We start from the raw sequence: 23,798 nt of genomic DNA, 5'->3' as shown, positions 1-23,798 counted from the left end.
ATTTTAGAATGCAGTCCTTCTGTTTCTTTAAGTTGACTGTAAAGTCTGCACCATCGGCATCTTGTTTTTGGTATGTCCTGATTGCATCTGAGGCCACATCAAGTGATTGACCTGTTCCACCTAGCTTTATGCACGTATGCCCTAGGACGTTCATGCAATGACAAAGTCCCTAATGACATGCTTCTAAGAACATATCCCCCCCTTTTTTTGGCACTGGGGATTGCACCCAGAGGCACTTTACCACTGAGCTACGTCCCCAGTCCTTATTTTTTTATTTTGAGATGGGGTTTTGCTAAATTGCTGGGGCTGCCCTTGAACTTGTGATCCTCCTCCCTCAGCTTCCCAAATCGCTGGGATTACAGGAACATGCCATAGAGCCCAGCTGCATCCTCCTTAAGTAGTGTATGACTGCATGGATTCTACTGCAAGACACATTCTTTTTTTTTTTTTGCGGTGCTGGGGATTGAACCCAGGGCCTTGTGCTTGCGAGGCAAGCACTCTACCAACTGAGCTGTCTCATTCTTGTACACATATCCGCACATTTCTGTAGGATAGACTCCTTAGAAGTCAAATTGCGCTGATCACAGTGGTGCACACCTGCAATTCCAGCTGCTCAGGAGGCTGAGGCAGGAAGATCGCAGGTTGGAGTCCAGCTGGGTAACTTAACAGGACTCTCTCAAAATAAAATGAAAAAGGTGCGGGTAGATAGCTTAGTGGTAGAACACTAACCTAGCATCCATGAGGCCCTGGCTTCAATCCCCAGTACCACAGAAAAAAATGAAATAAAATAAAACAGAAGTAGAATTGGCTGAGGCAAAGTGAATTCTTCTGATACCTATTGTCAGATTGTCCTCGGGGCTGCTCTGTGGGTTTTCACTCCCACCAACAGGACTAGTGCTGTGGTCTTGTCCAAAGGCCCAGGCAGGGTTCAATGGCAGCTGGCCCAGAGGGGTTGCCAATAGGAAAAATTTGAAGATTGTTTATCATTGATACTTATTAATATTATGAATATGTTAATATTTAGAGTTTATCCCTATCTCCTTTGTGTCTTTTTTCTTTGTCTTTACACTGTGACTTGGTTTTGGTTGTGGAAGTGGCTTCCTGCCTTGACCATTCACCACCTGGTAACTGATTTAAATTTAATTATTCCTCCTTCCCCCGCCTGCAGGTCCCACGACAGGCATCCTCCTTTATCATTAGGATTAGTTAATTCTCTCGATTTCACGGCGGTTGCCTTCTTAGCCTCCCCTTCCTGCTTCGCTTCCTCTCCATTCGTCATCTCATTTGCTGGTCCCCGGCCTTTTTGCAGGCACAGAACTCTGATAGCTGATGGGAGCTACATTCCCAGCCTCCAGAAAACACCTGAGAGTCCACACAAACGAACTCAAAATTCAGGAAGTTCATAATGCCCGTCTGTCAGTCTCTTTTGAATGTTACTTAAATCGGCATCCTTCCATCTCTGAGAGCTGCTGGTAGTTCCTACTGATTATTTTTCTTTGGACAAATCGTTCTCCTGTATAATTAAAAACCACAACTGGAGGGTAAAATCAGTTTCTTCATGGTGTTGCCTTCAAAGAAACTAATACGCAAGATGTATTTGAAAAGCAATTAAAATTCTTTATTGAAGATTCTGAAAAGATCTCAAAAAGAAGAATTTCATTCATAATGCATAAAGAAACTTTTTTTTTTTTTTTCTGTACTGGGGATCTGATCCCAGGGTTTTGCACATGCTAGGTAAGCGCTCTACCATTGCACCCCTAGCCCTTTTTAATTTTAGAGACGGTCTCACTAAATTGCCCAGGCTGGTCTTGAACTTGTAATCCTCCCATGTAGTTGGGATATAGGTTGGGCACCACTGCGTCCCCAAAAGGCTTTTTGAACTCCTCCTTCGAGGTCTCCATCTCTCCCACTATCTTCTGGCACACTATGCCCCCCTCTGTCCTGGCAGTGCCCCCAGGATGTTCCTCAGATGCTGGCTCCTGGAGACCTCCTCCTCTTCCCTCAGTGTCCGCAAGTGTTCAAACCTTTCTAACTTCTATCAATCCAAGCAGTATGGTGCCTCCTGATTTACCTTCTGCCCCAAATCCGCTTTGTCCGAAGATGAGCTGGTGGACACCACCGCAGCCTAAGCTCTGTGTGAGGACCCTCTCGCTAGCCTCCTGAGCCCTTCTCCAGCGCGTGGCTTACCTGGCTCATCCCGTTCTGGGGGCTCCCCCGTGACCACGCCACCTGTAGTTTTCAGCCCTTCGGCCTGACTCAGGTGGAAATGAGCTCCCACCTCCATCTCCCTCCTGTGGGAAGAGTTAGGAGCTGCACTGGAGAATCACACAAGTCTCCCTACACCGGCCACAGGGCAAAGTACAGAGATTCAGCTCTAGGAACCATGGCAGGACAGTCCCCCTGCCAGAGGAGTCGGTGTATGCGACTCTGCAGAAATGAGATTGGTTGAGATGGGAAGAATAAATGCTAGAGATGTCCAGCACGGAGGCTAGAGTTCATAGCACTAGGACTTCAACACACGGGCCGACTGCGGGCCAGGATATAGCTCAGGTGGCAGAGTGCTTGCCTGGCGGGCACAAGGCCCTGGGTTCCATCCCTGGGCCAGGCTGTGGGCTTGTCCAGAGTGGGATGAGGTAGTTTCTGGGTTTGGAGGCCTTCAAAAAATGCACCAGGATCTACTAGGAATCCTCAATCTCTTCAAAACAAACTTCAAAACGGGCATCGGTGCTCTCAGGAGGACTGTCGAGACCCAGTGCTGGGTGAGCGGGTCAAGGAGGCGCAGGGCTTTTGCTGAGAGTGCAGGTGGGGGCGCTAGGAGAGGGCTCCTGAAGCAAGACCCCCGGGAGGCCCCACCTGCAGCAAGCCCAGCACGAGACAGGGGACCTGGGGGCGGCCAGTGGAATCTGCCAGCGAAGGGTCCAACTGGGTCAGAGCAAACTCTCCCCTCAGCCATGTGGACCGTGGCTTCCACTCCAGGGGACAGGGGGACCTTCACCTCCAAATGTGCCTATGTTCATGGGCTCAAGTCCACTGCACAGCACACATAAGGTTCCAAGTTCACCCCTCCACCCATCCTGGAAACTGTCAGGTTGCATGATCCGATGTGAAAAGGAAGCAAACCTGAGAGAAAAAGCATCTTTATCTCAGATCTTTAAGATTTTATTTTTTAATTGACAAATAAAAATTATATTCATGGTGTTCAGCATGTTTTGATACATGAATACATGGGGGAAGGGCCACATCAACTACTAACCTGATGACCTCTCCTACTTGGGTTTTGTGGCAGGTACACTTAAAATCTACTCTCAGCATATATATATATATATATATATATATATATATATATATATATATATATAAAATTCGTGTAAGTAGTGTTGTTGTACACATCGTGTTATTTTTTTTTCCACTTAACACTGTGCTACGATTTCTCCTTGTCACCATGCCCTGTCTGGTTCATCGTTTTAAACCTGTGTAAATCCTGGAGGTGGGCATCTACCCAAGTTGACCTCTCCATTCTCCAGAGACGCTCCTGTGGGGTAGATAACACAGTAGGGAACATCTTCCCATGAGATGCCTCACGGCCATGCTGAGAAATGTGGGGGACAAAGAACCAGGAGGATCACTGTAGCAGGGGGCATGTGTGACGTGACATGACCCAGTGGTGACGCCACCTCTCAGCCGCTGCCCTGGCTCCACCCTGCAACCAGCGCTCCTGTGTTCCCATGTCAGCACCAATACTTGGCGTCCTCATTTTTGCCAATCCAACAGGTAAAAAGCAAGAGCTCATTGTGATTTCAGTTTGCATTTTGCAGATTAACGAGTCATGCATCTCTTTTTTAAAAATTTATTTTTAACCTATACATAAAAACATAAAAATTGTACATATTGATGGGACTCCATGCAAACTTTTGATACATGTATACACCAGTAATGTTTTAATCGGGTTAAACATCTCCTAAATATTTGTCACTTCTTTATGGTGAAAACTTTCAAAATCCTTTCTTCTAGCTTTTTGAAATGTATAGTGCATTATCATTGTCCATAGTCAACCTGCTGTTCAACAAAACACCAGAACGTCTTATCCTATTACTGCAACTCAGTACCCGTTGACGACCTCTCCCCATCTCACCTCTACCCTCCCCGCCTCAGGTGGCCACTTTTCATGAAACCGACTCCTTCTGATTTCACATATAAATGAGAACTGCAGGGCTTGTCCTTCTGTGCCTGGTTTACTTCACATAATGATCTCTAGTTCTCTGGAGAACCCCAGAATCTTCTCTTTATCTTTTAGAGTTTGATTAAGTCTTGGGAAAGACCTGGTTGAGTTAAACCTGGTGATTTCTGACCTTCCTGTACCTGGATATTTGTATCCTTCTGTAGGTTTAGGAAGTTTTCTGTTATTATTTCATTAAATAAGCTTTCTACCCCTTAGGCACTCACAAGTCCTCCTTGAACCCCCATAAGCTGCACCTTTGCTCTTTTAACAAAAGTCCCTATAGTTCATTCCTCTTCATTCTTTGTTTTTCCCCTCTTCCAACTGTGTATTTTCAAGCAGCCTGTCTTAAAGCATCCTAAAACTTACTTCTATTTGATTGATCCTGATTTTGACGGCTTCTGACACTGTTTTAATTTTTCTGGGTATATGTGTTAGCTCAAGAATTTGTTTTTTTAGCCAGACTCGATGGTAGACACCTATAATCCCAGCAGCTAGGAGGCTGAGGCAGGAGGATTGTGAGTTCAAAGCCAGCCTTAGCAAAAATGAGACGCTAAGCAGCTCGGTGAGACCCTGTCTCTAATAAAATACAAAATAGGGCTGGGGGTGTGGCTCAGTGGTCAAGTGCCCCTGAGTTCAATCCCCAGTACCCTCCCCCCACAAAAAAGGAATGCCTTTAAAATTGCTTCCATCTCTTTTAATAAGTTTCTCTACTAGATATGTTTCTCTGTTTTCTTTAAGATGATCAAGTTTCCTTAAAATGACTGTTTTAAATTCTCTAAGAGTTATCTTAAACTGGTTATTATTTGGTCAGTTTCTGGGCACTCTGTTTTGAATATTAGGTTGGCTCATGGTTTCCTGAGAGCTCCAGATTCCTATTGGTGTGTGATGTTACCTGGGCACTGAAGGGTTAGGTGCATATTCCAGTTTTCCTATTCCAGGCAGCACTGGCCTGGCAATACCTGTGCCACCTGAGGTTGGGGATGGGGGTGGAGATGGTCCCTTGGCCAGGGCTGATGCTAAGCTGGGTCACACTGGAGTCTCACAGCCATGGAGGCCTTCTCAGTCTCAGGAGGAGGGCAGCTGTGTCTGGGGCCCACTCCCAGGCTGGAAGTGATGCAGGCTGACACTTGAGTCTGACCATCAGCTCATAATGGCCAATCTAGAGCTCTGTCTGTGAGTTCTGGACTCGCACTGGGAACCCAAACAAAGCCCTGTGCTAGCTTTCCTGCCCTGCTCCCTGGGGACTGTCACTGGGGATTGGAGGTGGGCGGTGGAGGTCATTTGCGGCCTGGCCTAACATGGTTCCAGTGGCTCAGTCCGCAGGTGCTGGCTGGGTGGAAGGGGTTGTGTCTGCCAGCACTGGGTTTCTCTGTGACAGCCGGTCTGACTTCCTCTCCTTTCCCCAGGAGTATAGGGAGATCTCTCTCCAAGGGCCAGTTGGAGTAGAGGGCAGAGTGGCATGGGCACCTCTCTCCTTCCTGTCCTCTTCCAAATGCCCCTTCATTTTGTTAAACTAAAAGCAGGCACTGTGGTCTCTCTCATTTCGTTGGCTCCTGTGAAATAGTTTGGTACATGAATGTCCAATCAACTTGGAATGTCTGTGGGGAGACAGTCATCCGAGGACCTTACTTAGCCGCCATATTGCTTCCCCTCTTCTTAATTCTCTCGTTAGCCCTTTGGGTCACCCCTTCTGAACACTACCTGCCATGGCCCATCATTACATCCGTGTCCTTAGAATTTTTTCCCTTGGTGACTTGCAAGAGTTCCTCGTATCTCCCAGAGGCCCTTCTCAAACAGTGCTCCCCTGTGTGCTGCTGTGGTAACCTATCTGGGAGAAAGGGACCCATGTGGTCACCAACTCTCATTCCAGAGTCAGGACTTGGAAATGGGCATGGGCACAATCGAAGGGAAAGGCTCCTTTTCTTTCCTCCGCTCTGACAGTGTTTCCTGAAGATTCTGGTCCCAGAAGACAGGTAACAGGGGAAGAAGTGGCCCTTTTTATTCTTTCTGGGGCTGCTGACCTGCGGGTCAATTTCACCAGTTAATAAGTGCTTGGAAGGCTTAATTGCATTGGATGGCATGGAGATCTGGGCCCCCCTCAATTACCTCGTGTCCCCAGGGGCCAGGCAGGGCACAGAGGTGCTGCCCACTCACTACATGTGCTGCGTTAGCAGCAGCAGCGTCCCCTGCCAGCTTCTGCCCAGGCAGTGAGGCGAGGGGACTCTACTCCAGTGAGGTCGAGGTCACTGAGGGCAAGGGGCCTTCAGAGAGCAGATCCCTGCTCAACACAGAGTTGAAGACATTCTATCAGGATGGCTTTTAGCGTCCTCCCCAGCCTCTGCTAGCAGAACCCCCTATAGGGCCCTCCCACCCTGGCCTCTTTAGGGGCTCCAGCCCCAGGCAAATGCACCCTTGACTCTTCTTAGACTTCCTTCCTCCTCCTGACTTCTGGTCCACTTGTCCAAAGGACCCAGAACCCAGAGCCAGTCTTGTTATGGGCCATGGTCTCTGCAAGTTCACCCCAACCTGCACCCCTGCTGCTTCCAGACTGAACTCCCCTGAGAGGCCTTCCTTCTTGCCTCATTTCCCAGAGAGGCCAGGTGGTGAGCTGCCAACCTGTCACCAGAGCAGATTCCTGAGCTGGGGTGCTGCTCAAGTTTTGGAGTCTCCAGGTTCTTGTTTTCATTTTGTGTGTGTGGAGTGGGTGGTTACTGGAAATTGAACCCAGAGGGGCTCTACCACTGAGCTACATCCCAAGCCCTTTTTATTTTATTTATTTTTAAAATATTTTTTAGATGTTGATAGACCTTTATTTTTATTCTTTTATTTCTGTGCAGGGCTGAGAATGGAACCCAATGCCTCACACATGCTAGGCAAGTGCTCTACCACTGAGCCACAACCCCAGTCCCCATTTTATTTTTTATATATTTTTTTAGTTGTAGATGGACACAATACCTTTATTTTTATGTACTGCTGAGGATAGAACCCAGTGCCTCACATATGCTTGGCAAGCGCTCTACCACTGAACTACAATTCCAACCCTTATTTTTTGAGACAGGGTTTCAATAAGTTGCTTAGGGCCTTGCTAAAGTTGCTGGGGCTGGCCTCAAACTTTCGATCCTCCTACCTCAGCCTCCTGAGCTGGAATTACAGGCGTGTATTATCCCTGCACCTGGTTGGAGTCTGTTTTTTAACTAGCTCGGATGATTGTTACTATCCAGCCAATTTGAGAAACCCTACTTCAGGGGGTTTCACCTGGTGTCATAAGAATAGACCTTCTGCAAGGAGAGACAGCAACCCTGGGGTCAGGAGTCTACTCCCTGGGCCTCTCCAGCTCCATCTCTGTCTTGTTGTGTGTGATTAAAGAAGCCACTTGACCTCTTTGAACTCGATTTCTTGATGTAGAAATGAAGATACTGCACCAGACCCCTTACAGTCCTTACATTTCATGAATGATTTTTTCTATAAGTAATCCGTACATTCAGCAAGTATGCCACAAGGTTTGTGCCCCAAAAGCAACTTTCCCCCCAACTATTCCTTTAATTTAAAATATATTCAATGGGAGAAATCTGATCCTATCCTAGAAAAAACAAAACTGACCGGTCCCACTGCTGTCTTACTCATAGGCGGTAGTTTCTCTTACAGCTGTTTTAAATCACAGATAGTCTCAACTCTGAAATGAGAATATCAGCCGTGAGTAAGGATCGGCGCTTTCCCGGCCTCCCCCTGCTTTCCCTCCCTTATCGCACCGGTTTTACGACCCGCCAGGATAGAAATTGTGGGGTTCTGAGGCTGACATGTGGGTGGAGCTTAAAACTGGCCCTCACTCGTGTGAATCTCCGGGGCCGGGACGCTCCCCGGGGACCCCCTGCTGCGCCCCGTCTCCTGCAGGTCCCTTAACCCAGGCAGACGCACCGTCTCCCTTCGCAGGGTCCCCGGCAGCCTTTGCCCAGCCCCGCATCTGGGGCCGCCTCCAGCCTCTCCTGCTGGGATCGCCGAGAACTGGCCCCACGGGGCGGGCCGCCGGCCAGCCCCGACCCTGCCTCGGGCTGGAGGGAGGATTCACAGCTCAGCAACAGCTTTGCCTAGAAAAGCTCCCTCCCTGGTTCGTCGCCAGATTAGTGACCCATCTGCATTGTAGGAGGGACGAGGGGCGGGTTCGTGGAGCCTGAAACAGGGTCTTGGACTCCGCTGTGCGGCGTGCTTGCGGCCGAGCCGAGGCTCTTGTCCCGCACTCTCCGTAGTCCTCAGACGTCACTCACGACGGCGCAGGAAGACCCCGCAGTGACCTCCGCGCACCCGGGACCTGCGGTTCCGGGCAGGGAGAGCCTGTTGGGGAAGGAGGCCTGGGCGAGGCCGGTGGGGAGGAAGGGCGTCCGTGAGGCCGCTGTGCAGGTGGGCGGCTGCCTGCTGGCCACAGCCACGCCAGTCCTTGAGGCAGGATGTCCTTGGTCCCTAGCTCTGGCCAGGGCAGAGAACCTGGAGCGGTCAGCCCCGTCCCTTCAGAAGGTGGCGCTGTGGATGTGGTTGACGGCGGGGTCCCCTCCCCAGCACAAGCACCCGGAGCCCCCTCAGCACAACTGAGCAGAGGCAGAGGGCCACTCCGGAGCATCCTGCCCTTCCCTGTCCCCTCCTGGTAGCGGAGCACTTTCAGTAATGTCGAGCAGATGTTCAAGGAGTTTAAAGCAAGCGACACCAATGATCGGCCTACCCTGGCTTCCTGGGTGTCTTGCTGGGGCCCTGCTGGCCTCCTTCAGTGGCTACTTGGCCCAGGCATGGTAGCTAAGGAAAGGCGGGTGCAGCCGGGCTGGGAGCAAGGACAGGCCCAGGGAAGAAGGGGAAGGGGAGGGGCAGGAGGCTCTGGGGCGACAGAGGGGGACGGTGTGCAGACCTGCGGGGCCAGACCTGAGTTCTCTAGTGGGGCATGAAAGAAAGAACTGGAAGCCTTCCCCTCACCCACCTTGTGCACACCCTGCCCAGCCTTGCTCCCCAGGTGTCCCTTCCCCTCCCTTTGGGCCCAGACCCCCAGGTGTGAGGGTTCCAGACAACCGCACAGAGGGCAGGAAATGAGGATGGGACCTGATGCCACCTTACTAGTCTCTCACCAGGTTCTTAGGCTGGGAGCCTCAGGGACAAAGGCAACCGTGGGAGACAGGAAGCAAAGCCTTTTCGAGACTTCCACCTGGGATCCTAGATCACGACCAGCGCCAGCTTCTGCTCCAGCCTATCTGTCCTCCAGCCTCCATGTCCAGTCCACGCTGACCTTCCCCTTTCTTCTCTGGCAGGAACTGATGCCCTTGGCCATGAGGAACCTCCAACCACTGTTTGCGCAGGTGCAGCCTGTGTGACTGCTCCGGCTGTTTCCCGTAAGTGAAGGCACAGGCCAGCTGGACCCACAAGCAGGTGTCTGGGACCTGAGTGGGGAGAAAGCTGGATGGGGAGGGAGCTTCAGAAAGTCTGGGCCTCAGAGGGCAGGCCCTTGGGATTCTTGAGTTCACAGTAGGTTTGTCATCTTTGGGTGCCTCCAGTCCTGGACTTGGCCCCCACTGAGTCATTCCGCCCCAGACCTGCTAGGACTTGGGCAGAAACACAGGGACTCCTCCTTCTCACAAAGCTCCGCAAGAGGCAGCTGGCTTGATGGGAGCCCCACAGCCTGACCCTGGCATCCTGGCTCAGACACTTGCCATCCCATGTCCTTAGGCACGTTACTTCATGGTCTGGCCTCCCCTCCTGCACTGTGGGGGTTTTGTGAGATTCAGGGAGGTGTATTAGTTACAACAAACCCAGCAGCTTAAAACAACACACACTGATTATCTGAGTTTCTGTGGGTCAGGAATCCCCGCTACATCCTTGTCTATCAAGAGAGCACAAGCAAGGCTTTGGCTGGGGTTGTGGTTCCCATCTGGATGGATGGGAAGTGGATTTGCTTCCACTCTCACTTCTGTGATTTTTTCAGGTTGTTGGACTGAGGGCCTCAATTCCTAACTGGTGACTAGCCAGAGGCCACCCTTGGTTCCTGACACCTGGGTCTCTCCAACATGGCAACTTGCTGCATCAGAAGCCAGCAAAGGAGAGAGCTGGCTAGCAGAGAGGGACATCAGAACCTTGGATCTATTCACAAAAATGACTTTCCACTGACTTTGCTGTATTCTGTTGGTTACAAGAAAGTCACAAGTTGTACACACAGTGGAGGGAAGGGGATTAGACAGGGCTCCTAAGCAACCCTTGGCGTGAGCATGCAGGGAAACGGGACAGAATAAAGTGATGATGTAGTGAAATCACACAAATTCTCTCTGGTCAGAGGTTCATCTTTCCCCCATTAGATGCCCCAGTGAATCCCAGAAGCATTGTCCACTATGCATCTGGGCAAAGTCAAATTGATCTTGAACAGTGATGCTCAAGTTTGTAGAGTTTGAGCTGAGCGTTGTGATTTGCTACCCCCTGGTGGTCAATTTGAGTCATAACTGCCAAGCCTGTGACACTACCCACTGAAATGATCTTCCATCTCTTCCAGGCAGGATGCTTATGATGCAGCAGGGGAGGGGGGATGGATAGGAAGTAACCCAAGACACAACCCCAAGTGCAAAGGACTCGCAATGTAGTGGAGAAGCCCAGATATCCCACATGAAAAGCCGACTAGCATCTTGCCAAGGCAGAATTTGAAGAAAGAACATGAAAAAGGAGTTGCAGTAGAGTCCAGAGCTGAGAGAGCGGAGGGATTGGGAAGCCTCGGAAGGATTCTCAGCCTCGAAGGATGGGCAGGATGTGAATGGGGGAGATCATAAATTCCCACTGAAAGCCCCGGGAACCCCTCATCTCTAAAACAGTTAGTCCCAATTGTGTGCCTTGCCTACAGCCTCTCCAGCCTTTCCTTAGTTCTGGAACCCTACTACCCCAATGCCCATGTACTTCTCACCCCTGGACTTTTCTCTCTTGCCTCCCTGCCTGTCTCCAACTCAGCCTGTGGGATTCACACATAACCTACAGCATGTCTCCCAGTACTCAGTTGGACACCTTCTGGTGTCCCCATGCCCCGGGACCATGACCTGGCTACATCTTACTCCATATGGTAGGATGTGCTGAGCGTCCTCATCACTGAGTTATAAGCTTCCAAAGAACTGGGGCTGCCTGATAGGGCTAAGGCTCTGTGTGGGAGGACAGGAGGTGAGGAGGAAAAGGTGAATCGGTGGTGACATGAAGGAGGTGGGGGAGGGTGGCAGCCTTGAAGCTCTGTGTGAAAGTTTGTGCCCAGACAAATGTATCCTGCAGAGTGTGTGAAGCCAGGAAGGTGCTGGAGCCACAGAGGAGAAAGGGGGCATGGCGGGAAGAAGCCCAGTTAGGAAAGCCATTGCATCAGTGCAGGCCTGAGATGCAGGGTCCTAACTTGGTGCAGTGACTGGGAGAGGCCAAAGAAGAATTTGAGGATTTTAAAGTCTGAGTGACCAGGGGCACATCCTACGGCCTGCTCAAACAAATCGTAACTGAATCGCCTGAGGCCTTGTTAAAAGGCAGACTCTTGACTCCTTAGGCCTCTGTGGGTCCTGAGATGCCACACTTCCAGCCTGCTCCCCGGGGATGCCCAGGCTGCTGGTCCGCAGACCACAGGCAGCCCCAGGGGCAGCTCAGCCCCTTCCAGTGAATTGGGAGCAGTGCTGCTGGGCGGATGGAGCCCTCCAGGAGCAGAGTGGTGGGCAGGAGGTGTCTTTGGGTGAAGGAAAAGGTTCCTCTTCCTCCCAGTGAACACACACGGTGCCCAGCTCGGTGAGCAGAGTGCAGGTGAGGTCCAGCCCCCACTTGCCTAAGAAATGAATGGCCTGCCACGCCCTTCAGAGAAGCCCAGGTGGAATCAGAGGGCTCAGGTGGGGCGCCTGTGTGGAGAGCAGGGCAATGGCTTTCATCTGTCTTAATTGGGTTTGAGGTGACAGTGGGGATATCCAAGTGAAATGTCCACCTACTGTCCATCTTCTCAGCTGGAGCCCTGCATTGGGGTCTGTCAGCTTGCTGATGAGGAAACGAGAGCAGGGTGGAGATGAGGGAATAAGCTTACCCTGGGGCCCTTCTGCAGTGGGTGACACTCTTCTCCCAACATCTGTCCCTTTTTTTTTTTTTTGTCTTGCAGGTCACCGTTCCCTTTACTGAACGTAAGTGCTCGAGGTCATTCTTCCATCCTCCAGACACCAAGTCCCCACGGTCTTGTTCCCTGGGAGGCCGGAAAATCCCCATTCATCAACCTCCCCAAGGCCTGGACAGCCTCCCACCTGATTTGCCTCCCTCCTGTTCATCGGCAGGGACCAGTGTCCCCAGCCTGGACACAGCCTTCTGGGAGCCAGGCCACGGCCCACCCCCTCCCTCTGCCCTCACCTCACCCTTGTTTACCATGATTTGAAGGAGAGGAGAGTGACCCCCAAAGGAATGTGGGCTTAAGCCAGGGAAGAAGCAGGTGGAACTTCTGAGTTCCCTTCTAGCCAGGGCCAAAGGCTCAGGACCATTGGTGTTTGTACCTGGAGAGCAGCAATAAAGAGCACCGCCTGGGGAGGAAGCAGACTGGGTGGCATCCCAGCCAAACCCATCAGGCCTCAGTCCCTCCTGTACACAGCAGGGATGGACAGTGACCACCCCAAACTGTTCCTGTGAGCACAATGCTGCCCACGGCCACAGCCTCAGCCCCCTACAGAGGCTGGCATTCTATTATTCTGTGTCTTGGAGCCATGGGGATGGGGAGGGCAAGAGGAGGTCAGAGAGAGGACTAAAGGAGAAAGACAGCAACAGCCTTGACGCTGGGGGGAAAGGGAGGCAGGACTAGCCCTAGTCTCCTCCCCACTCGCCCAGCCCAGGTGGGCCCAGGCCCCAGGCCCTGCTGCCCTCAGGTTCCCCTGCCTCCAGCTGCACACAGTTCCCTGCAGCTGCTCCACACCCTCCGCACCCTCCCACCGGTCTTTGCAGAGTTGGATGGGGCGTCGGGCGGATGACAGCGGGAACGGTCGTGATCACTGGCGGAATCCTAGCTACAGTCATCCTCCTCTGCATCATCGCCGTCCTGTGCTACTGTAGGCTCCAGGTCAGTCCCCAGGCCACCAGCAAACCACTTCTGCATAATGGGTAGGCAGAAAACTGGAGGCCCACTTTGGGGCCAACGAAGCGTACAGCCACAGAGTGTCGGAGGCCTAAGTCAAGGCGGTGGGAGCTGTGGGTGGTGAGAAGGGAGGTGTGTGCCCCCATACCCTCTGTACCCTTCAGGCACCCAGGAGTGTGCTGAGAGATAGTGGGCCATCACATTCACGTCTGAGGTTTCAGGGGTGGTGGAGAGGCCACCATTCTGGAGACACTCTAGAACTGCTACTGGAAAGCCCTGGGCCTGTCTCCAACATGAGATGTGTGCCTCTTCCTCCCTGTGCGCCTCAACCGTAGCCTGGAGTTACTGCACTGAGAAACGGTGGCTTTGCAAAGCCGACAGGATGCTCTTGTCGGACATGAGCCCCTGGTGTTGGCTTTTATCCCCAGCCCAGGGAGGTGCCCAGCGCCGTCGCTCAGTGGAGCAGAGGGCATGGGGCGCAGGCACACTCGGAAGTGCACAGGGACAGAGGTGGGGTGTGCGCCGCCTCTCAGGCATGCCTGTCCCCTCCCCCCAGTATTACTGCTGCAAGAAGAGCACAGCCGAGGATGCGGACGAGGAGGACGAGGAGGAGGAGGAGGAGCGCGGCCTTGCTGCCCACCCCAGAGGTCCCACCTGCAATGCCTGCAGCTCCCGAGCCGCGGATGGCAGAGGCAGCCTGGCGCCCCTCACCAGCGAGCCCTGCAGCCAGCCGTGCGTGGTGGCAGCCGGCCACTGCACCACCTGCTCCCCTTACCACGCCCCCTTTTACATACGGACAGCTGACATGGTGCCCAACGGGGGCGGAGGCGAGAGGCTCTCCTTTGCTCCCGCTTGCTACAAGGAGGGGGGACCCCCATCCCTCAAATTGGCAGCGCCCCAGAGTTACCCGGTGACCTGGCCAGGCTCTGGGCGTGAGGCCTTCACCAATCCAAGGGCTATTAGTACAGACGTGTGACCCTGCCACCCCCAGCCAGCACACACGCCCACGCTGCCGCCCGGGAGGAGCAGAGCGGGCAGCGGGTGGCCCTCCAACAGCCCCACGAAGACTCTCGGTTTCTTTGGTTTTTCTTGCTCCATAGTGGAGGGCTCGCCAGGATTCGAGCTTCTGAGTGCTTTGAGGACCAGGGCAGGCCCAGAGGTGGGGCCCATCTAATAGGTTGGCTTCGCAGCTCCCCTGTGCCTGCCCCAGCATTGCCCCAACCCCTTCCAGGAACCCCAAGCCCCGGCTCTTGTGTCTGGGAAAAGGAGTGACAGGGAAAGCTGAAGGAAGGCTCTAGAGACCTCTGGAGCCCTTGGGAGGTGAAGCGGCCATATGTAGAAGAAAGGGGGACAGAGAGCAAGGAAAGAAGGGAGGACTGGACACCCCAGAATTTAAGAAGGCAAGTGCAAAGGCCGCCTCAGGACTGGTCGGCTGGGGTCTTACCTTGGTCGCCAGAGCTAGTACTGTCCCTGGAGTTGCGCCTGGGGATATTGATTACTGAAGGCACCACACCTGCATCTGCACCTCCACCTCTGGGGGACATGCTGAGTTGACCTTAAAGGTCATGGCATATGGTTATGCAGGAACTACACTAAAAGGCAACTGTCGGAGTCTTTCCCGCAAGTTCCTTTTCTGCCTTGGGAACCAGCTGCCCCCTGCTGGAGAAGCTTTTTCAAGTCTCATTACTACAGCTCTTTAGCTTAGCTCTGCCATCTCTGGTCTCTCAGGCCCTGGTCCACCTCACTTAGCAGCACCGTGTGTGGCTGCAGTGCTGGTGCGCTCCCTTCCCCACATGCACACGCACCAGTTGCCACCAGCAGGCACTGGGAGCTTTGCCACAGCCAGTCAGGAGAAGGGTCCAGGGTTACCAAGGAGAAAGAAAAGTCTGACCCTAGGCAGCAAGAACAGAAGGTGATTTTTTTGTTTGTTTTTTAGCTATAGATGGACACAATACCTTTATTTTTGTGGTGCTGAGGATCAAACCCAGTGCCTCACACGTGCTTGGCAAGTGCTCTACCACTGAGCCACAACCCCAGCCCCCAGAAGGTGATTAAGGTGGCCAGTCCCCATGGCAACCCGACAGCCCGTACAGAAGAGCCTGGAGTCCATTGGGTAATGCTGCAGTGACTGATGCTGCCCCCATAAGCTCCTCTAGAGGCCGGGTACTCTACTTGGGCGTCCACCTGCGACACCAGATCATTTGATCCGTAGAGAGCAACAGCTCTCGCTCCTGAGCACTGGAGGGCTCCGGAGGATCGGATGTGTCTTAGCAATTGAATTTTGTGCTTGCTGCCCTCCTTGGCCAACCCACTGTGGGTCTCCTGGAGGTGGGTCATTTATTGCTCTTTCACTCTTGTCCCTAGTCCAAGTCCCACTTCCTGCTTATAACCCAGCAGTGGCCTTATGCTTTTTAAATAATACATCTGATGAATTTTCCAGTTGCTTCTGCAGTAAAAGGTGGTTGTCCCCAGTTCCAAGGGCAGAGCTAACCCCCTGCCCACTCCTGAGTCACTGAATGTTGCAGAGGATGACACAGGGATGAGGCTGGTCCCTCTTCTGAAATCCTAGTTTTGCATCTGCTGCAGTAGGGTGCAGTGCAGGGAGTGGGGGAGGAGTGCCCTCCCGCTGCAGCTTCGTGTTCGGGCACCTCAGGTCTCAACCTGGAATTAACGCACACTGGGTTGAGAGGCAGAAGACCTGGGCTTTGGCCACATTTTGGTCATTCGTTAGCTCTAGGATCAGTCCCTTCTCTGAGACTCCATTTTCTCCAGGAAAACGAGAGTGGAGTCTAAGGGCCTCCAGTGCTGCATGGAGGGAGGACTTCCTAAACCCTCTGCACCCTGGCCATTCCCTCTTGCCCTCCTTCTGCCTGGAAACTGATGCACTCCCAGCTATCTGATCCCATGTACAGGGATGCTTAATGAGTGGTGAAAGATAAAAAGATTAAAAAAAAAACCCACTGGAAGGCAAAGCCATTTTAATTGTCAGACAGACATGTTTGCCTGACCCCCATGAGTGACTTCAAGTGGGAGCGCTGCTTTTGCACCGGGAAGCGGCTCTAGGTGGGTTAAGGAGATTTATCCCAGTGCAGAGGAACAGTGTTGATGTCTTTCCTGGGCTAATGCAACCCCTTGACCAGCTGCTGGGCCTGGCCGCCCTCCCTGCTTCCTGAGGACCAGCCCCAGGGCCTTGCGCCCCTGCAATTCCACAGTTGACCGACCCCATGGCCACAGCCTTCCTCACCAAAAATAATGATACCATCACTGCACCTCCTGCCTTGGAAAAATTGGGATGACCCAGCTAACCATCTCCTGCTTCTTGCCCCTGATCTGTCGGATTCCCTGAGGGCAAAGCATCCTGCGCATCTGTCTCCTCCAATCGCTTTCCCAGCCTAAATGTGCTTAGCCCAAGTCGAAATCTAAGTCCAGGGTGTTTGAAGCAGGCCATGGCCACCCTGGTGCAGCATGGTCGCTCGGGGCACAGGCTCAAGCCTGCCTGCCTCACTGCAACTGCCAGGGTCTGTGTTAGTCAGCTTTTCGTCATTGTGACCTGAACTTGGAGGAGAAAAGTTTATTTGGGCTCAGTCAGAGGTCTCAGTCTATGTTCAGTGGGCTCCATTGCTCTGGGCCCGAGGTGAGGCAGAGCGTCATGGTGGAAGGGTGTGGCAAGGAAGCAAAGGAGGTGAGAGTAGGGGCCAGGGACAGATGGAGCCCCAAAGGCCACACCTCAGTGACCTACATCCTCCAGCCAGGCCCCACCTGCCTATAGTTTTCACCACTTCCCAATAAGTCCATTCAAATTGTTAATCTATCAGATTGATTGATCCTCGAATGAGTTCTGAGGTCCCCATGACCCAATCATTGCCCCAAAGCCCCACCTCTGGACCTTGCTGCTTTGGGGAGCCTGCTTTCAACACATGAGCTTTTGGGGGGATGCTCCAGATCCAGATGGTAACAGGCCTGCCCTGTGGAGGAGAAAGCTCAGCCCACTCAGCTGCACTGTCCTTTTAGCTGTGGAGTCTGACCTGCGGGACACTATTTATACACTCTTCAAACCGAACCTGGAACAGGAAGAGGAGGAGGCGGGGCCCAGCCGCACCGTCTTTCTCCGCCTCCACGTCACCACTCCTGCTGCAGATTTCTTGTCTTGCATCTTTGATAACTTGGAGTCCCAACCAAGTGAATGTCCAAATAAATGAGAAATTTGAAATAGAAACCCCACAGGGTCCTCCATTCCTCACCCCAGGAAGGGGCCACTGGGCATGGATATTAGAGCGAATACTCCCTTTCACCACCCAGAATGTCCATTTGGGGCACCAAAATCTACCCGTTTCTACTGCTTACCTGTTAATAAAGCCCTCACCCACCGCAGGGTGGCCCCTATTGCCTCCTCTGGAGTTCACATCCAGGGAGGACTTACTGGTTTGGGGGAAAGGGACCCTGCATGACAGCTGCTGTCCCGAGGCTGGCAGGTCCCGCCTGTGGTGCTGAGCCTCACAGGCAGCAAGCCAGGCTTCGTCCCCTGCCTTCCCCACCTCGCCTTCCAGGACAGCGCTTTCTGCACTGCGTAGCTCAAATCGCAGAGCCTCAGAAGCCTGAGGAGACCCAAACAGGGCCACCCAGCCATCCCTGTGACCGGTGAAGGGAAGGGAAGTGGGTTGGGCAGAGATGACAAAACAGGAGAGGTATGGAGTAGTGACTGGAAAGCCAGGAATTGGCTCTATATTACAAAACAGAGAACTTGGGAATGAAGCCAGAGTGTGTCTGCATCTGTGTGAGAGATGCTCTCACCCCACCTCAGGGCCTATGGCAGCCAGAACCACAGCTAGGTGGGCAGTGGGCAGCAGGCAGCCTGGCCTGGGCAGTCGGTGCCTGCGGCAGGCCTTCCCGAGCACTGTGAGGACAGCTTCACCCATGGCCCAGGGAACACTGGCCACAGCTCTGTCACCAGTCCTCTGGGGACAGAAACCAGGCCCTGAGGCAGATCTCCTCATGGCAGCGGCCCCATCCTCAAGCCACCTTCTCTGCCCCTACAGAGCAGCCAGCAACCCCTGACTGGCACGCTGGTGAGGCAGAGTTGCCCCAGGCACATCGGCTTGGCGGGGGCTTGGTGGTGGGGCCATGGGCCTGGCCCAGCTTCTCCCTGTGTCCCTTGACCTTCCTCGGCCTCAGGCCACTGCACCATCCAGGACCTGAAGAGAGGGCAGAGGGAGTGGGAAGCATTGCTCAAGGCTGCAGGCCCCTCGCTGATAGTCCTGATGGCCCTCTGACCAGTAGAGCTCTGGGCCCCTGGAGACCACCAGCCCCATAAGTCGCAACACGCCAACCCTGGTCCTCAACCCTGACCCTGGGTTTCAGCAGGGACTCTAGGAGGAACTGCTTTCACCATAAAGGCTCTCGCCCAGCATCCCACACTCAAGTTCATACGTGCTACGCAGGAGTCACTCTATCTAGGGTAAGTCCCCAAACCATGAGGTCTAAGGCCGGGCACTCCCAGGATGGCACAGCAGCGAGAAGGGGCAAAACCAGGACTCCCTCCACAGCGCTGTGATCAGAAAGGAAGCAGCCCGCCCACCCTGACCCTCACCCCTTCCACTCCCTCAGCTGGATTCAAGCACTCCTCACGCTCCCCCTGCCTGTACCCTCTCCACCCCCAGTCCCCATTCCGGTGCCACCATTCTCTGTCACCCGTCCACTCCCTCTATGGAGAACTGGGGGTACGTGACCTCCCAGAACACACTGCGTGTGCCTCAGTTTCCTGGAGCCCTCCCAGGGAGCCAGGGTACTTAGAGAATACCCCATCCTCCAGCCCAGCACACCGCACCCCCCAGATCTCATCCCAGCCAGTGGGGACAGCAGAGGAAGGGAATGGCAGAGCTCCTGGGTCACAAGGCCATCTTTTCTGTGACCTTGTACCCTGGCAGACACAGCAACCTAAGGGCAGAGGGTGGGATTTTGAATGAAACTTCAGTGTGAATCCTCCTGGTTCTGCCACTTACCATGTGACTTCGGGCAATGTTCTGGACCTTTGTGTCTGTTTCCCTAATGAGATCCTAATGCCCACCTTAGTCCATTGTTGTGAAATTGAGTCAGCCGATGCCTGGCACACTAGGTGGCTGTTCTCATTAGCAGGATTTGTAGACAGACCCAGGTCTGCACGACAGGGCCGCAGGGCCCACTCAGGGCTTGCTCAGGCTTCAGGGTGGAAGGCCCCTCTGGGCTCCACTCTCCTGTCCACCTCCACTCATGCCTGCGCTTTTCTTAAGCCCCTCTCCCTACCAGCGCTGGATACTGCTGGGGCCACGACTCTCTTCACCTCTGCCCCCTCTTTGTTTGGACCTCTCCCCTCCTCAGTAGCGCTGCCCGTGGCTCTGCGAGTGACCCCTGTGCCCATCAGCCTGAAACTGCATTCACCCCACTGAACTAATGGAGGAGGGGAGTGCTCATCTTCCAACCTAAGGGCTCCGCTCTCGGTTTGACTGTGCTTCTGGTTTCACTGGCCGCCAAGTTCAAGGCTTGGGTTTGAAAAGCAGATCAACAGGGACACAGAGGACCTCCAGGTCTTTCCCGTGGGCCCGGATTCCTTGGCTTGCCCATTCCTGGCTCTGTTGGGTTTCGCTTAGAACTGGCTACATACTCTGGCTTCCTGGCTACCAGAAGTGGGCCGGGACTCCAGCCATTTGTGGGGAGTAGGTCGGGGGCAGAGACCTGTAGGAAGAGAGGGGTACACCACCGTCGTCGGTAACTTCAGGAGAGCCCCCTGGAGGACTGGACCTGCCATGCGCCCCATGCTTGCTAGTGCTGGCTCCAGGGCCCCGCTTCCTCTGCCCTGAGTCCTCCCTTCTACCTCATGTCCCACCAGGCTCCCCAGAGAAGGAAATGTCAGTGCAGCTCTAAACTCTAACCCATGGGCCACAGGCGGCTCCACCTCCCTATGATCCCCTAAGGCCCTCCTTCTAACCCACGTCAACTTCCTAAGATGTCAAATCAAGGTGCTCTTTCCCTATGCAGCCTCCAAAGTGGTGAAGTCAACCAGCAGCCCTGCTGTGGCCCTGGTCATCTGACAAATGCTCGTTTTGTCACACTATTACTGTGTGATTTTAGGCCTATTTTCTAGGTACATTTTTGTTGTGGGGGATGTCCAGGGTACTTTATGTCCAGGGATGTCCAGTCACCGATTGACTTCCACTTCTCTATGAGTTGAGGCAGATTGACCAGTGTTGGGCTGGAATATGGGAATAAGGCTCTGGGGCCAACCTCAGGAGACCCTCAAGCCACCCTCCATTTGCACCGTGGAGGAGGAGGGCCTGCAGGATTTGGCCAGATGACCTCGTGCCACCAAGCGCCACTGACCACCCTCAAGCTTCTGCCTCCCTCCTGGGCCTGCTGTGGCTGCCAGTGGAAGAAGAGGGGCTCAGCAGGGCAGCTCCCAGCGCGCTTGCCTTTGCCCTGGCCCTGCTCCAAAGGGCAGAAGGGGGCTCTTTTTAGGCAGGAAGAAATAAGCCCTGTGAGCACATTCCTTGTCAGGCTGGTCACCGGAGATTTTGTTCTGGATCTAACTAAACAGCGCAAGCCTAAACAGAGGCCTGACTCTCCTCACGAAGTCCCCTGAACCCTTTCCCCAAACACAGGGCCCAGAGGGAGCCACCTTTCCCCACCTGTGCATACTGGACCCGTCACAGTGACAGTAACTGAAGAAGCCCACAACTCTGACCCTTAGAGCTGAGTCTCTAACTCTTCTCTGGCAGGGCACAGTCCCAGGGGAAGGCAGGAGGTTATCTTGTTCCTGATCCTAAAGGTCAAGATTACTGAGAGTAACTACATGCAAGCCATGGAAAGTTCAATGTTCTCCAAATCCATGAAATGGTTGTTGGATGAACAAATACAAATACATTCTGGATAAACATACTTATCACGCACATTCTCAAGGATGACATTTTTTGCTTCTTAACTCCTTTGGGGGGCAGCCCTGAGCCCTTCCTGGAGCTTAGGAAATGAACCTCCAGACAGGGCCCTTGCCCCAATCTAGGTAGAAGTCACCCCTCCTTTCAGAAGACTCACCTCTCCGATTCCTGGTGCACCTGGTTCCCGAGGGTGACCAGTCCCAGGCCTCAGGGAACCACTTGGCCTCTTTACTCCCTCTCTGTCTGGTCACCAACTGCCCCCTCTCCCACACAGCATGAGGACCTCAGCTACAGCTGGCAGGGAGGAATAGGGAGGCAGGCCTCCCTGCAGATTCCCAGTGGATGGACAATTCCAGGTTTCATGGGGCTGATGGCCAGAGGCTTGGATTGGTTGAATGGTCCTGGGCATTTGAGATTACCTTCCCCTCCAGGTCTGACCAGAAGATACCAGCTCACTCAATCCTAAGCACATAGAAGAGCTCAGGGCTCATGGCAGACAGACCCTCGGGCACCAGCCAGGTCAACATTGCTCCAGCCCAACCTCTGGTCCCTTGGCCTAGCAGTTTCCCACTCCTTGGGAAGTGTATCCTCCCTCCTAAAACAAGAGCCCTGCCCGGGAAGGATCTGTGTTCTGGGTCTAAGGAAACATTGTAAAATTACACCAGAAACCTGCCTCCCATGGGAAAGTCCCCCGAACTCCATCCCCACACCACAGGGCTCCAGAATGATCAGAAGAACCCGCCCCAGGCCTCCAGCTACTGTGGTCTCACCCGCCCTCTCTCCTTTACCTCCGGACCTGAAAACGAGTCTGAAACATGTGACAAAGAATGAAAAGGAGCCTCAAAGAAAAAAAGGATTGAGAATTTTAAATAAAACAAAGGTCAAAATAGAAAATGTGCCTAAATTAAAGAAAAATTGAAAGAATCCACAAAATGATGATGATAATGTTTCCTACTGGGGAACAGGGAGTGACAAGGGGGCAGAAATGAAGCTTTTCAATTTATGCCTTTTTTTTTTTCTAAGTAAGTTTAAGCGAAAACCCGCGACTGAGGATGCAGGCTCGCCCCGGCCGTCTCACAGGCGCATGCGCGGAAAGCCTGCTGCGCCTGCGGCAGGGCGCGGGGAGCTGAGAGCGCCGCCTGGACACTCCGCGGGTGTCCAGGGTGCTGCCTGGCCCCACCTCCCCGCTCTGCAGCAGGGACTTGTCGTGGGCCTCTCCGGCGGCTTTCAACAGGTGAGGGGCCGCCCTGCTGCAGTTCCGAGCAGTTTTCTCCCAACATGGCAGAGCGCTGCAGACCAGCGTGAGAAACGGGACGGCCAGCACGGGTGCGTATGGTACGGTGACGATGGTACTTTTGTCGTGGCTGAAGGAAACACTGCAATATGAAATGCGTGGCCTTCAACCATTTTGGAGCGAACAATTCCGTGGCATGAATTCATTCACAATGTCGCGCAGCCGTCACCTCGATCTTTCCAAAGCTTTCTCATCACCCCTGGCAGAAACTCTGGGGCCGCTCGCGTTTGGGTTTATTTTAACAGGTAGGCTCTATTCTTGCACTAAAACAAAGTTTAGGGCAGGCTCATCCTGCCGGTCCTGCTGGAAGGACGGGGCTCAGCCTGAAGAAAGGCAGGAAGCCGCGGGGCGGCGCTTCTGCCCTCCCAAGGTGAACTCTGCCAGCCAGGAGTGGCCAGAGGGTTGGAAGGAGGCTGAGCAGCCGTCCTGGGGCCAGGTGGGACGGGCAGCGTGTTTTAAAGTGAAGACCAAGGAGAGACACAGGGCGGAGGCTGGAGAGAGCTGGAGGCGCAGCGCAGAGCAGGGCCGGGAGGAGCCGCCGCCGGGAGGTGGCAAAGCTCCGAGGCACCGCGGCGGGTGCGTCTCCGCCCCCTGCTCAGCTTGGCCCACCTGGCCGCCTTTCTCCCGGCTTGTGAACACACTGAGGTCCTAGGCTACGGGATGGCTGGCAGAGGCTTCAGGCAGGCCACTTAGGGGTACCCAGGCAGAAGCCATCCACTAGTCGCCCCCACCCCATCAGGAACGCTTGCCGGGGCCATAAGTGGTCCCTAGACTAACAAAAGTGGAGCACGGGGCCACAGGAGTGGGGGTGGGGGACAAACCAGGAGCGCAAGACTCTCCACCCTGACCCCCACTCTGACCCGTTTAAATGATCTTGAGGTCTACAAACCTGCAGGGATTCGGTGGAATTTGTGGCACCTCCCCCCATGGTTAAAAATCACTCTAAATTTTTTCTGCCATACTCGCCCCACCTGGCGTGACTTTGCACTGGCAGTTCTGACCCCATAAACGTATGTCCACCTGTCCAAATCCTACCTCTCCTTCAGATCTTTGTGATTCTATGTTATGCCCATGCAGCCCTTGGAAGTAATCACTCCCTTTTCTGAATGAGCAAAACAACGGATCTCTGCCAAACACCTCTCTGACATTCTGGGCTGGATTGCTGGTCCTTGGTACCCCTTCATCTTCCCCTGCAGGCAGGCTGTTCCCCAAGGACTGGAGTCACCACCACATCAGTCCCAGCACCCAGCACAGCATCTTGGGCACAATTTGCAGTCGGCCCAATTCTGCCACAGGAGGGAGGATGCT

At 53.6% G+C, this 23,798-nt stretch overlaps 1 protein-coding gene across 2 annotated transcripts in view; it reads left to right on the top strand.

Annotated features, from left to right (window-relative positions):
* Positions 1-17,475, top strand: part of Fam163a (family with sequence similarity 163 member A) — a 64,872-nt gene extending 47,397 nt beyond the window's left edge. The window contains exons 2-6 of one of the 2 annotated variants that reach the window (XR_007104344.1): positions 9,505-9,585; positions 12,339-12,360; positions 13,163-13,277; positions 13,849-16,883; positions 17,012-17,475. Coding sequence is in view for 1 of the 2 variants with exons in the window: in XM_047520915.1 (XP_047376871.1) it covers positions 13,185-13,277; positions 13,849-14,268 (513 nt within the window). In the remaining variant the exon portion in view is untranslated. Of the gene's footprint in view, positions 1-9,504; positions 9,586-12,338; positions 12,361-13,162; positions 13,278-13,848 lie in introns of both variants that reach the window. The other variant, XM_047520915.1, reaches the window with a different exon arrangement.
* The last annotated feature ends 6,323 nt before the right edge of the window (positions 17,476-23,798 follow it).

Source organism: Sciurus carolinensis, chromosome 12 (assembly GCF_902686445.1).
Source record: "Sciurus carolinensis chromosome 12, mSciCar1.2, whole genome shotgun sequence".
Lineage (NCBI taxonomy): Eukaryota > Metazoa > Chordata > Mammalia > Rodentia > Sciuridae > Sciurus > Sciurus carolinensis.
Note: the sequence above shows the minus strand (reverse complement) of the source record. Positions and strands in the feature narration are given on the sequence as shown.